Raw genomic sequence first — 12,120 nt, 5'->3', positions numbered from 1 at the left:
CTATTCTGCTGACTGCGCTCGGGTTCTGTCTCAGCTTTCTGCAGATTTTCACAGACGGCATTTTCGTTCGTCACAGCAGGGAAAACACTGATGAAGCTAATTCCATCAGGCTGTTCTACTAAGTGCTTGACTGAGCTGCTTGCAGCCTCATCTCATATTCAAAACATGTGGTGCATCATTAAAACAATTAGACACTATTGATCGAGGACTGCTGTGACAAGGGCATTTTGTATTTAGAAAGAATGAACACTAATGCTTCTTGTAAACTGTAACAGTCACTGTTTTCAAATGATTAAAATTGTCCAAAAAGGAAAGAACGATGAAATACGATAAAAAATGTTGTTTTTCCCAAACTCTTTTGAGTGTTTTTGCCAGTGTCGAAATGTCCAATTTAAACACTCTTAAACTGATTTGCAAAGGCACTGGAAATCACTTTATTTGTATTTCTGTTTATTAAATTAATGTCCAAGCTAAAATATGATTTAGGTTTCCTACAGTAACAAAAAATGAAATGTACAACTTTTTGGAATTTGGATTTGCAATACATTAATAATAATGCAAATGTAGATACCATTTTTGTTTTTTAACCAAATAATACAATACAATAAATATGACATAATTCCTTTTTATGGTGTTACTTTTAATATATATTTTCATTTGTTTGTAAAAACCAAAATCAGAAAGTAAAAGAAATCAGATTTTACATTGATCAGAACACTTTCCACATCCATTAAAACCAGAAACATTTTATTTATACTTTATTTTAAATCCAGCAGTGCGGCAGCAGAGACAGTGGGTCACCCTGACCGGCAGGGGGCGCTCTCTGTTCCGCTTCACCACGTCGACCTCAGCGGGACTCCAGCAGCAACCTCTTCCGGGTTCAAGCCAACTCGCAGAGAGGGTGAATATGAATCTATGAAGCAATAATTAACGCGTTAAATTGCGTTTTCCCAGTGCAAGAGAAAACCTGTGCTCGTATTTGTGCGTTTATAAACGTTGTTGCGGCTCGTTGCTGTAGCCCTTGGAGCCGCTGGCGGATTTAACTCTCCGGCTGAGCGGAACATGTCTGCGGAGGAGGCGGATAAAACAACCACCACTGATGCCAGCGCCGGCGATGAGGAGGAGGAATGGCTCTACGGAGGTAAAAAAGAAAAAGCAAACACGTCTCGTCCTCCCCGACATGGATATAAATGTGTCGGTTACTCTCTTAACAACAGTGTTTACTTCGAGACGATTGGAGCATTAGCCGCGAAGCTAACTAGCATCAGCGCCTGATTGTTGGCCTTGTTTAGCAGCAGCTTTACAGCCAAGTTTCAGAAAGGATTGTATCATTTTATAATGACGAATACTCTCATTAATTTCATGTTCTCACTGTAACACGATGTTAAATTTTGACCACTGACTAAATATGTACAACAACCTTGTAAATGGTTAAAAAAAAGGTGTTTTTGTGTTTCAGATGAGTCAGAAAGTAAAGAAGAGGATGAAGAGGCCAAACTGAACGCTGCAGTCAGGTAACACTGCACAAAACACACAATTTGTTTGTGAATTAAAAAAATTCTTCACTCACGACTACATTTTAGTCTTCAAATTCAAAGAGCTGTCCCTCCCATCACATTAACATTGTGGCACAATTTACCTACTGTTATATTTTTTCATTGAACTTGCTCTGGTCCCAGTTGTGTGATTTATTTATATATATCACTGCATGTATCTTTCTTTGTTTTTTATTGTTTGTTTTATTATTATGTTTCTCTTTTATTAGTGGTCATTTGGATTTTTTTGGTTTGTTTGTCATTTGGAAGATGCAAGAAATGTACCTATAAGTTTAATTGTGTTTTTATCCGACAGTGCACCTGCTGATATGTCAACAGATGAGGCTGCTGTTGATCCTGCACAGACCACGGGAAATGGAGTGGCCTCTGAGGTCGGTCATCTGCACATCTATTAGGATATTGAATATTTTATTAATATGTACATCTCTCAAACTCTCAACGCTGGTGGTTTCATGTCTCTCGTCCCTTCTCCACCTCCCCGTACATTCAGGCCACGGGTGAAGCTGCTGGTGAGGATGGGGACAGTGACAGCGACAGTGATGATGACGACGATGATGTCCGTGTTACCATTGGCGACATCAAAACTGGAGCGCCACAATACACGTAGGTGTTTGTAATAGTGAGGTGTTTCATGGGTGATTTGTACAGCTAGTTATTATGTTATGTTTTGCATGTTTTTGTTGATATGGGGAACAAAAAATGAAACGATCTGAGTCCTTTTGAATGGTACATCAGTGTTTCAGATTATCTGCAGTTTTTCTGAGTTCATGAGAATCTGATGATTTGTATTTTCCACCATCATCAGGTAAACAAAGCTGAATGTTTTTTTTTTTTTTTTTTTTTAAATTCTAGGACATATGGAGCTCCACCTGTAAACCTGAACATAAAGTCAACCAGCTCCAGACCATATGGACAAGGTGCCGCTTCCTGTTTGTTGAACCTTTGACTTACATTCACTTCCTTATTGCGAAAGTAGCCACTGACATGTTGCGTTCTTTAACTTCAGTGACCACAAAGCTGAAGGGAGTGGATCTGGATGCTCCTGGAAACATAAATGGTGTTCCTGTGGTGGAGGTGGACATGGAGTCCTTCGAAGAGAAACCCTGGAGGAAGCCAGGTCGGCTGTGTGTCTTTGTGTTTGTGTGGCTGTTTTTAGGACTGCCAGGATCAGATGTTTTAGTAATCAAGAACTCTATCAGATAATTGTCTGCTGCGTACATTGTTACAGGACCCGGAGCCATACAACTCGTAATTGATAATTTTTTAACTCTTTATTCCAGTTTTTGCAAGATAATTTGTTAAGCTTTTTGCTTTTCCTCCACTTGAGATAGTCCTAAACTTTAGCCTTTTTGGCCAAAGATTTCAAACGAAACATTAAATCAAACATTTTTGCCTCAAGGACTTTTTGTAAAGAAGTTATATGCATTAACTAGATAAATCAGTTCAGCTCTACTGTTTTATTTAGACACCAGTCTTGGTTTGCAGAATGATGCTAAGAATGCTGAGAGTTGGTTGTTAAAATTATTAGGCCCCATAACAAGAGCTGAAAGGTTTGATTTTATAATTGGCTGAACAATTTTTAATTAAGTAAATGGATTCATTTAGCATAATCCAGGTATATTATGCTATTATTTATTATTTAGCTTTTCATGTAACCTGGCTGGCAAAAATATGCCCATATTAAAGTGTCAGTGTACGGTGCAGTCTTACAGGAAGTGTGTGTTTCTGTGTGTAGGTGCGGATCTGTCGGATTATTTCAACTATGGCTTTAATGAAGACACTTGGAAAGCTTATTGTGAGAAACAGAAGAGGCTGCGAATGGGCCTGGAGGTCTCCACAGTCGGCTCAGTGACCAGCAAGATCACAGTATGATACCGCTGACTACTTGTTTTTCATTTCTCCTTCAGCTTACCCTGACTTTCATCCAGTTTTTTTTTTTAAATATCTCTGTTAAATCCCAATATTTTCACTGCATCTGATGTTGAATTCACTGTGATGGATTTTATTTTGGCTCATTTCTTAGGTGCAGCAGGGCAGGACAGGTAATGAGAAGGACATGTCCAGTTTGTCCGTTCACACATCCAAGGCAGACTTCACCTCTCCTGTCAGCCTGTACAAGCCAGCGATCAGTCAGGTCGCCAGGTAACACTCCTGCTTCTGCCTTTTCTTAGATGCTGTTGAAGTTCTCCTGTCAGTTGAAGTAAAGCTGTAGTGATGAAGGATAAAATAAAGGATGCAAAAGTGCCTCTCTGGTCTCCTTTTCACATCACAGACAAGCAGCTGCAGTGGCCAAAATACGCTCTCTTGTTCATTCTGACCGTCACTGTAAAGTGGATAAACTCTTAAATTGTTATGGAAAACTGAGTTTATTTGTCCATTTCTGTGGTTGTGTTCATGTTTTCTGCCTCTCTGAAATCACAGAGCCCTGCTGTGTTCCTTACACTATATTATTTGAAATTAAGACCTTAACAGGAACTTGGTAACTTGTTAGATTTTAACACACCGAAGGAATTCAGTATCTGGTTTGGAGACAAGAAGTGGTTTGGTATTAAATTCAGTAATTATAGACAATGTTTTTCAGAAATCAACTAATATTTCATGTACTTTTAAAATTTCTTCTTTTGAGTTCTAGTTGCTTTATTCGTCTGAGCATCGAACAGTTAAACTAGATTGGACCTGTAATAAAACGTGATTATTCAGCTGTCCTGCTGATGGTCCCTCGTTACAGGAACTGACAGATGACTGATTGTTTGTTGTGGATACCTTTTGGTGCCTTCATGCCTGTTGCCGATCGTCTCTCTCCAGGAAACAGAGTGGAACCATAGACGTGATCGGCGTACAGACGGCCACAATCAGCAGGGTGGAGGGCCGGCGCCGACACAATCTGGAGGGCAACAACATCCAGGTACGGAAAGCAGCAGAGTTGGGTTTTTGCTCGTTCTCCTGAAGGGTGTGGTGACAGCGCCCCGACCCCCTCCTGCTGTGTGTTGTTCCCCAGGTGATTTCCGAGCACTCGACGACAGAGGCTGAACCAGCTCCAGCTAAGATTCCTGCCTTCTTCCCGCCCGGACCCCTTCCTCCAAACATCCCCCCACCTCCGTTTCTGCCTCCGCTGCCAAACGTCAGCACTGCACCTCCCCTCATACCTCCACCAAGTGAGATCGTTTTCTTTTCTGATTCTTTACTTATAAAACTCTGTATTCCTTTGAGTTATTTTTATTTTATTTTTTTTCTAACATTTTCGTTTTATTTTGCTACATAGGGTTGCCCATTACTGTCCCTCCTCCTGGTTTCCCTCCTCCAACAAGCGGCCCTCCTCCTTCTTTACTCCCCACTATGGACAGGTAAAACACCTGTACACAGCTGTACACAATAAAAGCTTCAGACGGGACCAGTTGTTCAAGTTCAACATCACTACATAGAATACTACTGATTATAAATCAAAAGTGTAACTTTAAGTCTAAAAACAACAAATAACATTTAAACCTTGAACCATTTAGAATTTTACTCCATATATTGTTTAAAAAAAAAAACCATTTTATTCTTGTTTTCTTGAGCCTGTAGTGTATTTTTACTCTTTACGTCCCCTGTGCTTTCTGGATGTAACTGTATGGTTGTGTGTTTGCCTCTGAGCATCAACAACACGTCAGTGACCCTCAGCTCTTTCCTGGGACTCCCACGTCTCATCCGAACATAAAAATGGTGGAAAAGCTCTGAGACAGTCAGTAAAATCTGTGCTTCCACATGTAACAAAAAGAACAACATTTGGAAATTTTTTCATCCAGATTAAATAGACTTATTGAATTTTTTTTTGTAATTATCAGTAGAAATTAAAAAACAACCTAAATTCATGTTATTTTGTTTACCGAGTATCCTAAGATATTGGCTGTTTATCTTAAAGCACCAACGTTATGTGTGAACACTGGGGTTGTCACAATAGAAGAATTTCTAAAAAAAACACTTGATATTTGAATTGTTTAATAGTAATAGTTTAAAATGACAAAACATTAACATAATAACATTACAGGCAGTCAATCTATGCTGGTGTTTTGGAGAGGCAGGCTGTATGCTCACATCAAAGTGACCTTATTCGAGGTTACATTAGTTTTTGAGAATGGTGCCATGGTCCACTGTTCTCATATTATGGTTTTATACACAAAGACCTGAATTCACCAAAGGATTGAACGTTTTTGTGGGCGTAAATTGGAATTTTGCCTGTCCATCTCTCTACGTTTGCTCATCAAACTGTGCTGCCGATGTGTCTGCCCCGGTGCAGTTTGTATTTTTGTAAATGACTGCCCAGGCTGAAGTGTCTAATTCTCAAAGACCAGCGCTGTTTGGGACATGCAGTTAGTGTGAAATGTTTCTCTTCACTCTGAGAGCTGGTGGTATTAGCACCTTTAGGAGAAAGATCAATCTGCTGCCTTCACTAAAACAGGGCGGGCATCACAGGAAAGATGGAGTCTTACTGTGATAAGTGTCAGATATCGTTGCGTACAATAAATTGTAAAAAAAAACAAGAAAAAGGGTAAAACCCAGCTTTCAAAGTTTCACATTCAGAATGCAAAACTTTATTATAGAGCATTTATAGGTTAACGAACAATAACCCAAACAATTATCACCTTGTGAATAAGATGCAAAGATGGAGCAAACAGCAGACACTGCATAGCCTTGGTGAATCCTCCTAAGTTTGTGCTTATACAGAAATACAGAGGGACAAAAGTATTTCAGATTTAGGTCTGACTGATTTTAAAGAGAAGCTTTAGCCATGATTTATAACTTTTTAAACATTTTGATACACTGGTGTCCCTGTAGAGATCGTTATATGAAGATATGCCTAAATCCAGCTGTCAGACTCCACAGCTGCATTAGCACCTCGTACTTCTGAGACTCGTGGTTATGTCGCACCTGGACTCACTCTGTGTAATATCTCTAACATGGTGCCTTTCCTGTGTTTTGACAGCAGCCACGCTGGAGTCTACAATGACCGCCCTGTCCCTCCGTACGCATTTCCCCAAGGTACAAAGCTCTACAGCACCGTGTCCATTCCTAACAAAAGAAATGCTCCAACTTTATGAATAAAAGATGAGATGTGACCATAGAGATGTGTCTAAATGCCTTTTTCCAGTAAACTCCCCTCCTCTGTGTGTCTCCAGGTGCTTACCCGCCGCCCATCCCTGGAAGCGTTCCTCCTCCTTGGGCCGCCATTGTGGACAACGCCAAGCCGTGGGAGTACTATCCCCGTCGAGAGGACAAGAGAGACAAGGACAGAGACAGACCCAGAGAGAGGCCACATGAGCGGGAGCGAGACAGAGAACACAGCCCTTCAGCTATGAACTACAACAGGTCGGAAACACAACACACTGAACAGCAAATTTATCGTGTTTGTGTCACAACGCACCAGTTTGATAGTTTAGATCAGCGGTCCCTGACCTTTTTAGCTCCACGGACCGGTTCATTATCAGACACTATTTTCACGGATCGGCCTTCAAAGGTGTGGCGGATAAATACAACAAAATAAAATAATACGACCGTCATGAAAATGGGGGTATTTTTTTAAAACATAATAATCGTAAATCCAACATCTACTCGCAGCTTTGTTAGCTGTGTCCTGGTGTTGTGTTATCAGCATGAATAACACCCTCTCCTCCCCCTGATGTTCTCTGTGTTTAAACCCGCCCTTCAAAATAAGAGACACCACAAATATAAAGTGCACAAAGAATACAACTCACCATAACGCTGAATCAGTGGGAGCCCTGAGCTTGTTTCTCAGTAACGAGACGGTCCAATCTAGGGCTTCCAGAGATGTTTGTCTTTTACTCATTTTGTTAGCTTGTGGGTTTGTTTTTAGCGGTAACGCATCACCTAGATAAGCGTTCTGACACGCATCAAGGGTGAGTCAAAGATGGATGTAGTGGAGAGAATCCGGTCAGTTTTCAAAATAAATGTCCTTCTGACTGCGAAAATAAATAAAACGGAAATACTGTAAGTTAATTATTCTTTCTATGCGACCCGGTACCAAATGACCCTGTTTTGTGAAATATTTAGACAGGATCGGAAGAAGTCGGCACAATAAATCACACTCGTACTGTTTCTGCTAGAATAATTGTGTCGCTAACTTAATAAAACATAAGCGCCTCTTACCTTGACACTGGACTGGAGAGCCGACAGCCCGGGCAGAGTAGCATCAACCCGCAGCAGACTCTGTCCAGGGTTCGGTGCTTCCCTGTGTTATAGAAGTGAGTAAACAAAGACCACGTGCGAAGAGGGAGGGCCAGTCCCTCCGTGCAGGTGTTCCTGCTATGAGTTAGGCGTTTGGTTTTGATAACATGTTTTCAAAACCGGCAACTACTTTCCCAGACTCCCAAGTGTCCGCACACAGAAAAACACAAGATTCACACAGAAAAATATAAGATTCACACAGAAAAACACAAGATTCACACAGAAAAACACAAGATTCACACAGAAAAACACAAGATTCACACAGAAAAACACAAGATTCACACAGAAAAACACAAGATTCACACAGAAAAATATAAGATTCACACAGAAAAATATAAGATTCACACAGAAAAACACAAGATTCACACAGAAAAACACAAGATTCACACAGAAAAATATAAGATTCACACAGAAAAATCTATGTTTTGTCATTCCCCGTTTCACAAAAACAAGTTATCTAAGTAACCCAGAAAAGATTTATCCCTTCATTATATAAACGAATAACCCAGTAACATTAAAGAAAAAGATTTATCCCTTCAGACCCACAGACCGGTACCGGTCCGAGGCCCGGGGGTTGGGGACCTCTGTAGTGCCGACCCTGATCCTCTTCAGTAGATTAAATGTCAGACGCAATGTGACAGATGTGCTTTGAACTAAATGAGTTTGTAATGTCTGCAATGCTGCTCAAAAGAAACTAAATAGTAAATATGATAATGTGTCGTCCAAAAAGTTTTAATAAGCTTCTATTCTGTCGCTGAAGATGTTTCACTTCCCATCCGGGGAGCTTCTTCAATTCAAAACTCCAATTTTCAACAACAGAACAGAAGTCCAGTTGCTTTGTTTCTGGAAAACGTTTTGGATTTGCCATGTCCCGGGTGACTGAGAATCTGCACCAGCGTGTTCATGTGTCGCCCTCTTCAAGCAGTTTGTTTACTCTCTATGCAAATATAACAGGATTATTCATTCAAACTGTCTGACTGGTTCTGTCTGCTGCCGCAGTGATGAGGAGCGCTATCGTTACCGCGACTATCAGGAGCGTGGGTACGTGGAGCGCCACCGCGACCGGTCAAGCCGAGAGAAAGAGGAACGACACAGAGAGAGGCGGCACCGAGAGAAGGAGGAGGGACGCCACAAGTCCTCCCGCAGGTACCGCTCTTTGTTGGGGGGGGTTTCTGTCTCTGCCAAGCAGTCAGAGGTTATTACTCCCCCCCAGCTCAAAAACAAAATAAAACACACAGGCCTGCTCTGAAGTTCTGAAATCCCACACCTACTTTGAATTTATTATTCTTTAATTTGTCAGATTTTTCGCTCAGTTTTATTAGTTTTGTACAGAGGTTGATAAAAAAAGTTGATTTGGATCATTTTAGACCCTGGTAAAAACCAGAGGATTTTTATTCTAACCTGATACATAAAACGCCAGGATTAAAAGATGGAGGACTTTCATTTTTCCTCAAGATTATGTATACAGTAGATATGTGAATATTTATTGGCATCACAATTTCGCAAATACTGTAGTACCTGGAAGGTTTAGTGTAAATATATATTTATAATAAAGCCAGCAAAGTGCATCCCTGTGTAGGTATTTATTTATTAAACAAAGACTAATTAGCTCTACACTGTAAACAGGACCTCCTCTATCTTATGTATTTTTTACACGAGTAAACAGCTGAGATACAGAGATGTTTTTTTTTTTGCCTCAGATTCACAAATTTAGGTTTGGCCAACACAGGAACCGTTTATCTTAATTTGCATACATTTATTTATTTGATTCTTTTAGCCCTGTACCCACACAGAAGCAGCATTTTAGGAGCCTCAAAATGGTATTTTTTGAAAATACCATTTTTGAAAAAAAATCTTTTTGTGTGAACAGCCAAAACACAACCGTGTGAAAATGATGTCATATCCCCACCTTTGACCTGACCCTCTTCTTCTTCTTCTTCTTCTTCTTCTTCTTCTAACATTTTACACCCAATGTGTGTAAGCCTCATCTTCACGCTTGTTTCCTGTTTTTAGTATATTTTCATAGCAGCCTTACCGCCCACATTCAAGCCTGGCATAGTACTACATAGTACTACAGCGTTTTGGGTAGTTTTCCGTGTGGGTGAAAGACATTTCTAGAAATGCTGCAGTGTTTCTAAAACTATTTTTAGAAACGCCAAAAAGATCATTTTAGAACAAGCGACAAACGAGACGAGGGCTTAGTTTCAGTGTTTTCCTGTAAAATCAGTTTGGTTCTGTTTGAGAACCTGAGGGGTGGATTTGATGGTTCTGGCTGATGGTTCTAAGCTGGGCCTCACATGGAGCAAATGAATATTTTACAGTCTGTTTTTAAAGTTTGAGCTGCTCCAGCAGGAACTGGGTTTACCAAACATCAAGGTGCCAAAATGTATTTTTCTCCTCCCCAACCTTTCCCCCCTGATCTCCCTCCTACTCTTCTCTTTTCTCAAATCTCCATCGTGCATCCTGTTTGTCATCCATTGTCCTCTTCTGTTCCTCTTCTGTCTCACCTTTAACCTTCTTCCTTCTTGTCCTCTCACCTTCTACTCTTTACAACCTGCTGATCTCGGCTCACTTCTCGCCTCCTCTGCCCGTAGTTTTTACACTCTCCTCTTTTTCTTTAGTAGCAGTAGTCGAAGGAGACACGACAGCGAGGAGGGCGACAGCCACCGGAGGCACAAACACAAGAAGAGCAAGAGGAGCAAGGAGGGCAAAGAGGCCAGCGACGATATCGGTGCAGACCAGGAGAACCAGGAGGCCATGGAGTAGAGAGGAGCACCCCTCTGTTGCTCTCCGTCGGTCTGGATTCATCCTCAGCATCACTTCAGAACAGACAGAGAACAGGGAGGCGTTCGTCCTCCCCATCGGCGTGTCTTCAGCCCCTCCATCCTGTCCCAGATCTCACCGTACACTCAGACCCATCAGCCTATTACGCTTTTCTTTTTCTTTGTTAGATGTCATTTTGTTGTTGTGTATGAAGACACCTAAGTTCAATTAAAAAAAAACACTTTTGATAAGTCGTCTTTGAGTGACTTTATTTACTAGAATAAATTTTCCCGTGCATTTGTTTGATCAGAGGGGTTAACGACTTTTACTCAGATGTTGGTAATTGTGTTGTTGCTACAAAGATCTGAACCAACTTGATTAAAGTATTCAGGCCACAAAAGTTGTTTCAGAGCTGCTTTATAAAAGCAGAGAGCAGCTTTAAGATCAATTTCCCAGAAGATTCTTTGTGAACACTCATTTTAAAAGATATACAAATATTTGTTCATCCACATTCTCACGCTGCAGGAGTAAAAGTAATTTTAGCGTATAAAAATATTCATCTTAATTATGTTCTTAAACATGTTTGTATGCAAACCAGTTAGCTGAGTTAGACTTTACAGATATGGCTCTGTATGGGTTGTAAAGATGGAAACATTAAAAGCTGACCACTCCTTGAAGGTTCTGATGGTCCTATGATGAGAAATGATGGGAGTCGCAGCTGCTTTGGTCAAACCTTAACAAAAAGAAAGCTTAAATTTCTAACCACATCTTTCAGTCAGCTGTGATGGAAGGCTGGTTGTATTTTTGGAGGACTCAGTCAGCCAGCAGAGCACAGCTGCGGTTATCGACAGCAACGAGCAAAGATCGGCTCAGCTGGGGGTTTCCGAGCTGCACAACAAAACATTTTTACCTCAAGGCTTTCACCTCCTGATCTTGGTGTTTGTGAAGCCATAGGGAGGTGATTGTTGCCTGAGGGCTGCACGGCTTCTCCACTAAAACCAGCAATAAAATGGGGGGAAAAAAGGCAGCCGCTTGTTACATTTAAAACATCTTTTTAAAAAAACAAGCTTCAGCTCTGTAATTTTCTTTTAGTTCGGTGCTTTAGCCCACTCACACCACATCAGACTGTAGCTCTACGGCTGTAAAACAGAATTACAGGCATTTTTATAATTTAATTGTAGATGTACATTCAATGATTGCTTTCTGCAGATTGCATTAAAACGTATCGACTGATTCATGAGATATTCTGTCAGTGGACACATATGTACGGGCAAAACATTACCCCCTCCCTCCTTTGCCCTTTGGTGGTTGGTGTTAATAAGAGTTTGGCTCGGTTATAGCTTAGACTTTTTACAAAAGTATGTCCCAAATTACTGAGGTCTTATATAAGGGGGATGTTGCAACGACGCTGAAGTTGGCATTAAATTCTAGTGTCGAATAGCTAAAGGGCGATTCCACCTAATTTTTCACTACCATCCGCGTCTTTAATTGATTCTAATTTAAAAACTACTGCACCTAGACACTTCAAACCTGGACTGGATTATTCTCCTCTTCCAGATAAATGAGTAAAACCATGATT

At 40.7% G+C, this 12,120-nt stretch overlaps 1 protein-coding gene across 2 annotated transcripts; it reads left to right on the top strand.

The window, feature by feature from the left end:
• The first annotated feature begins 791 nt into the window (after positions 1–791).
• Positions 792–10,792, top strand: fip1l1b (FIP1 like 1b (S. cerevisiae)). 2 transcript variants are annotated; one of them, XM_017425844.3, is made up of 16 exons: positions 792–901; positions 1,019–1,141; positions 1,460–1,514; positions 1,852–1,927; positions 2,047–2,159; positions 2,409–2,473; positions 2,563–2,673; positions 3,292–3,422; positions 3,580–3,698; positions 4,362–4,461; positions 4,555–4,711; positions 4,819–4,900; positions 6,520–6,575; positions 6,713–6,902; positions 8,778–8,924; positions 10,400–10,792. In XM_017425844.3, the coding sequence occupies exons 2-16, from the start codon at positions 1,063–1,065 to the stop codon at positions 10,542–10,544; spliced, it is 1,626 nt and encodes a 541-aa protein (XP_017281333.1). In that variant the 5' UTR covers positions 792–901; positions 1,019–1,062; the 3' UTR covers positions 10,545–10,792. The 2 variants fall into 2 exon arrangements, with proteins under 2 accessions (XP_017281333.1, XP_017281334.1); XM_017425845.3 differs by having other exon boundaries at positions 863–1,141; positions 10,403–10,792.
• The last annotated feature ends 1,328 nt before the right edge of the window (positions 10,793–12,120 follow it).

The sequence above is a fragment of the Kryptolebias marmoratus genome, linkage group LG3 (assembly GCF_001649575.2).
Source record: "Kryptolebias marmoratus isolate JLee-2015 linkage group LG3, ASM164957v2, whole genome shotgun sequence".
NCBI classification, from domain to species: domain Eukaryota; kingdom Metazoa; phylum Chordata; class Actinopteri; order Cyprinodontiformes; family Rivulidae; genus Kryptolebias; species Kryptolebias marmoratus.
This window is presented reverse-complemented; position numbering and strand designations above follow the sequence as displayed.